The sequence below is a fragment of the Aricia agestis genome, chromosome 10 (assembly GCF_905147365.1).
Source record: "Aricia agestis chromosome 10, ilAriAges1.1, whole genome shotgun sequence".
NCBI lineage: Eukaryota > Metazoa > Arthropoda > Insecta > Lepidoptera > Lycaenidae > Aricia > Aricia agestis.
Genome location: NC_056415.1, coordinates 3,010,707 through 3,016,840, shown reverse-complemented (window position 1 = coordinate 3,016,840; position 6,134 = coordinate 3,010,707). Strand labels below are relative to the sequence as shown.

General features: G+C 37.1%; 1 protein-coding gene across 1 annotated transcript; it reads left to right on the top strand.

The window, feature by feature from the left end:
* Nucleotides 1-212: 212 nt before the first annotated feature.
* Nucleotides 213-5,639, top strand: LOC121731325 (midnolin homolog). Its single transcript, XM_042120719.1, has 5 exons — nt 213-566; nt 699-786; nt 926-2,376; nt 2,724-2,811; nt 3,136-5,639. The coding sequence occupies exons 1-5, from the start codon at nt 367-369 to the stop codon at nt 3,541-3,543; spliced, it is 2,235 nt and encodes a 744-aa protein (XP_041976653.1). The 5' UTR covers nt 213-366; the 3' UTR covers nt 3,544-5,639.
* Nucleotides 5,640-6,134: the final 495 nt, after the last annotated feature.

Below are 6,134 nucleotides of genomic sequence, written 5' to 3'. Positions count from 1 at the left end.
GAATCAATTTTCATGAGGTTTTTTCTTGATTGTTTTATCGAAAATAATTACAAATTGCCTAATTCGATTTCATTTCCATTTTATTGGTGTTTAGCTCATGCACAAAAACTGTCTTTAAAAATATATTACGTGAAATGAAACGTCAAAAAGCATTGCTTCGCATCAGCTGTTACGAAAAAAAAAGTAACGGGAAATAAGCGATCGAGATTGGTCACCCGTCACACCGACGGCCACATCAAATCTGGGAGCTTAGCGTGTGACCCTTTTATTTCTATCGTGCAATAAAATAGCTGTATAATCCTAGATAGATCGAACGTTGGTGTATCGTTATTATTAATAAATTTTTGTGTAATTTATGTGTAAAACATGGAACGTGCAACTGGAACGGAGGTGTACGGGTGTGGCTCGCCACAATCTTCGGACATAACGCTGAACATACAAACTACGACGGGTGGCAATTTCTCCATCAGCTTGAACGGTAAAAACACAGTGGAGCACCTGAAGAAGCTCGTTTCGAAGAAACTGAAAGTATCCAAGGATCGAATATGTCTTTTGCATCGCGAAAGGTGAGTTCGAAGGCGTCCGACGCCAAGCCTCTATTGTTAAACATAGGTACATCGCGGAAATAAGTTGCGTCGATACGATGACGCATCCGCGTCCTTTGACTCGATTATTGATAAATAATTATGGTTTTCCAGACAACTGAGGGACGGAACTCTCGTAGAAAACGGCCTGCTAGACGGATCGCGAGTTATTTTGCTGCCGAGCGTAGAGACGGGCCTTCTGGTAAGCACGTCACGCTATTTCGAAATGCACTCAAATACTCCATTACTTATTATCGGGTGTTTCACAACGTAAAAATCGAACGATATACAATTAGATAATTTATCGATAAGTGAAATAAAATCTAATTTATTTATTTCAGAGTCAAAGACCAGAAAATTCAGTGATGCAAGCGTTAGAATCTTTGAATGACACTCAAGTGAACGACTTCCTCAGTGGCAAATCACCACTGAATCTTACAATGAGGTTAGGGGACCACATGATGCTGATACAGCTGCAGCTGTCCACTCTGAACTCTAGTTCCTCAGGTGGCACACGCACCTTGCGCACCTCCACACCCACTAAATCTTCCTCGGTCCGTACAAAATGTGACACAAAGGAAGGCCATGTGGCTACACAAAAAGTTCTACAATGCGAGGAAAATTACCAAAATATTGACAAACCTAAGCCCAGCCAATTGCATGTTTTACATAAGCAGGACTTGGACATGATACAGAATGCAATAGACCTGTATCACACAATAGCAGAGGAGAAATATGGGGCAAAGTCGGACAAAGACAAAGAGGAAACACTTGACAGCTCCAACTGTACACTATCAGACTTGTCTGACACATCCATAGACAATGAGCAGTCCCCTATCAAGTCTTTATCTAATTTAGTGTCAAACCCTATTGATGTTTCCTCGGCGGAGGTGAGAGAGAATATAACAAATTCAGTTAAAACGAGTTTAATGGACCTCCTTGCTTGTAGTAAATTGAGTGCTGAGGCTATGCCTTCAACAAGTGGGGGGTGCGATAAGCCCCATCCGTCTACTTCACACACACCTGACAGCTCCCTGAGTGATGATAGCGATAACTTTACTGAACAAAGCAATTTTCTTGCCGAGAGTACAATAGATGAGTATCCAATGGAGCATTTATTCAACAGTGCCGTAGACAAAGGATTGTTTGAGGAGCAGGACGAGTCCATGATGGACAGGGAGATATCCAATTTAGCGACAACGAGTCATGGAAACCAGCCGTCTACGTCTTGCACATTACCTCCATTCCAAAGTTTGAATGAACCGTTAAAAAATAAACGGTTTCAGTATCTACTTCACAAGACTTCCAAATTCAAACATCCTATAGGTCAAAACAAACAGAAGGCGTTTGTACAGTCTGTTGTGAATAAACACAAGAAAAGAATACAGGTGCAAGAAGCGAACGCCCCACAGCCTTCGACTTCAAGAACGGAGCCTTTTGTTTCTAGTGTTAAGAAGCCTTTACACAGTAGCCAAACTGATGACTCGCCTGCCCCCTGTACTTCTAAACAGACATCCTTCAAAGCCCCAGATGCTCCTAAAAAGCCCCAAAGGTCTTCCCCGACACCTCCTGTAGACACTAAGGCCCTCATAGAAGCATCAAAGAATTTAACTCAGAAACTCAAGAAACTGTCAAAGGAGGTATTAACTAATAAGATTGATCTCAGAGCAGCAGAAGAGACAGCGCGCACGAAGATCGGGCCTGGGGCTGTGATAGAGTCCATGAAACACCATGGCAAAGGAATTTACTCAGGAACATTTTCGGGCACCCTCAATCCTGCACTACAAGACAGGTAAATATTTTTTGTGTACCTCATCTTTTGTATAGTGGCTTTTTTTTTTATACGAATGCAGATGCGACTTATTTGCAAATTTACTGATTTTGTAAAACTAAAAGTATTTATATCTATTCTTTTATAAAAATGATAGTATTCATATTTATTCTTTTGTTTGTTTTTTTTTTTTATCAGTCAAATGAGCAATTTTTAATTACTTTGCCTAATGTTCATTGTTACGTTAAATGAGGTAAGTCTTAGTAAAACAAAGGAAAGTAATCAGTAATAACCTTAATTAGAAGCATATTAGAAGTTAGAATTAGCATTTGATTTTGTGTACTAAACTATTGTTTTTTTAATTTCAGATATGGACGACCAAAGAGAGATATATCAACAATAATTCACATTCTGAATGACTTGCTTTGTGCTGCTCCACCTATTGCAATAGCACAGGTAAACAGATTTTTTTGTATCTAATTAAAAAAATACATAAGTAACAGCTTTTTATGATTATTGATTACAGCTAGATTGAAAATTCACAATTGAAACAAAAGATCTTGGAACATAAATACTTTTTTACATTAAATAATTTTATATTTTATAACCATTTAGATGTAAAATTTTTAAAGTCACAAAAATATGTTAATTAGATTTTTCCTATTATGAAACTGAAGATTCACAATTTCTCTTATATTCTAATGACTTGAATTATTATCTACATATTAATATTATTTGATTTTTAAATACAACACTAATATGAAATTATAAAATTTCCAGAAGGAGTCAAAGCATTCCTGCACAGTGTCAGAGGAGCCTAGCAAATGTCCTGGATGCAGTCAGCCGTCGTGCTCATACGGACAGTGCGACGGTCACACTCCAACCACCAGCAAGTCCTGTCTCTGCGAGCACAAGATGTGTCAGTGCAACCGAGTGGAAACCTGCTCATCCTGCGACGCCAAATCCACCACCGCCGATATTTGTAAAAAGTGCGAACTCGCGAAAACGTTAGCGATGGAAAATTCAAAGACTAAATGCAAGCTGGAGCAACTCAGGCTGGTCATGCAACAGAAGAAACAGAGACGCGAGGCCAGAAAGTTGAAAACGCTGCCTTACACTCCGCCTAAGAATATAACGACGCCGGAGCAGCCGGCCAAGATACAGGAGGAGATTGAGACGGTTGCTTAACACCATGTCGCTTACTTACACCCGGCTTCTCGTTGCTAGTGCGCTCGCATGACACTGATCCGATTGAGCATGACATGGTGCTATAATTCCGAATACATGTTACTAATTTAATTTAATGCCTTAAACTTACGCAGATAGCTAATATCATTATCAAAGTTAATAGTTATTGAAATCCTTAGACAATATACGTTTTCGAGCACTAGCAACTCGTCACCGTTTAACTGGAATATTCTAAATTACTTGTAAATAAATTTGAATTGTAGTTCTAAATTCTAAGTGCTTTATTGCATGTACAAATGGTTAAAAATCAATTAGACTTTAGAGACGTAGCTGAGTAAGTTGTGGACAATGTTGCCTACTGTGACCGGGTTTGATTGTTATATTTTTATTATATTTTATTTTACTGGGTCAGTTCACTTTGTAGTCTTGCGTTTTTACTCTTAAGTCTTTCGAGTGATAACATTTTTTTGAATATTCACATTTTTCTTCACGAAAATTCTCTTGCACATGTAATTATTATTGGCACTGTTATTATTATATAGGCGATGTTATTTATATCTTCTTTCTTTGTTTTCTTTTCGTTAAACTTATGTTGTTAAAATAAATTTCGTAACTATACTTTTTTAAGTTGTTTTTCTTTTTAGTTTCAATGTTAGTGGTATTTAGTTTTAAAAATTAGTATCCAAATATCTAACGACATTAATACGATACGAGAGTACTGGACCGGGCGGCCCCGCTTGAAGACCATTATAAATAATTAATTTAGAGTTTATCAACACGGGTCCTACCTGTATCTTACGTCATATAATAAGGCTTGTTAAAAGTTTTTGTTTGAGCACGGAAGGGCGAAATTTTCCTGTAAATTGTTAAAAGTAGAACCACTCGAACCACGAAAATATATCAAATTATGTAATTTATAATAAAAACATGAGATTTATAATGTACTGAAAAATATTTAATTTAAACTCCGACAGGATGTACCCTGAATTTGAAATTACATTGACATCAAAATGCTTTGCAGTTGTGTATCTGAGACTAACTGTAGAAATGAATATTAAATTAACATTTTTATACCAGGTTAATAGCAAGTTAACCACATAAAAATGTTCGCAATTTTGAATTGAACGAGAAATTTTGTAATAATTATTAAATTAATTTCTGTCGTAGACCATAGGAAATTTTATACTTTTTAAAAGTGTGATCTTACTTTATTGCACTTATTTTACAGAGGCTTTGTTGCATTGTTCATTTGTTCTACGAGGTTGTTACCGAAATAAAGATATGTAATGTCTTCCTCGATTGAAACGTGGTGTAATAACATATGGTTCCAAAGACACGTGAATTTTTCTAAAACTTGCGTGCAGAATAAGATACTGTATATTATTGTACCATGATTTTGCAGTGTGATCACTAGGGGGACCGTGCGTCACTTTTGGCGGGCGGTTCCCGAACGTTGAAGCAATAAAATGTTTTCCTCGCCGAGACGCCAAGTGCCTATTAATGTGTAGTGAAATATACAAATAAGTGTTGTGCCATAAGGACGTTTTACCTTTATTTTATACATGGCACAGTTTACCGCTGTTGTTTTTGCGCCTTACTATTTCGATGTTTTTGCCAGTCATGATAGACTATGCTCCGAGACATTCTGTATTTATTTTTGTAATTATAGTTCATTCGCGTTAAGAATACAGTGTCATTATAGCAAATGTTATACTTGACTAATGAGTTATTTTATAAATTATATAGACTATGGCTAATTTGCTTACATTTAAGCGTCATTAGTCAAAGACATTTACTTAATTGAGTCACTGCTAACTTAGCGCGTATGTAGTATCATGACTGATGGAGACTGACACACCATTACATGTAAAGTCTTCTTATTCACGATCTCAAACGCTGGAAACGTCGGACGATTTAATGTAATTTTGACTGTATAAACTATGTATATATCCACCTGCGTTACCACGGTTGTTTTGTTGCTATATTTCATATTTGGCTGTAAGTCGGGTTTGCAAAATTTAAAAATCCCATTTTGGTCCTTGTATTTTGCATGTTTAGAGAGATGAATAAAGTAACATACTTATAACTTATCTTAATGCTTTTGTTTTATTTACCTTGTCAGTCTAGTAACTACATAGATGTTACGAACGTTAATATAAATTAAAATAAAAAGTTTCTTCTGAATAGGTACCTATTTCAAGTGCCTTCGAGCCTGTCATGAGGCTTGCAATGTTTTACGCGCGTACCCGAGATACTAGAGCTAGGTACTATATCGCGTCCAGACTCCAGATGCATGACGCGCCACAGATTACTAGTATATATTTGATACGCGCGGTTTCTTACTCGCGCGTAAAACGCTTGCAATGAGCGGGACCACGGAGTTAATACAGAGAGGAGGTGTGGTAATCAAAGAAACAACGCGTGACAATTTGCGGGGTGAGGGGGTGTCAAGCTCCGCCCACTTTTCCATATTTCACCTATCGTGTAAAAGCAAAACTACTAGCTTAGGTCGATGTTGATGTTACTACGTAGTTCAGCTATCTTACACTAGATGTCAAAATTCTTAAATATTATGGGACGTACTCAGAACT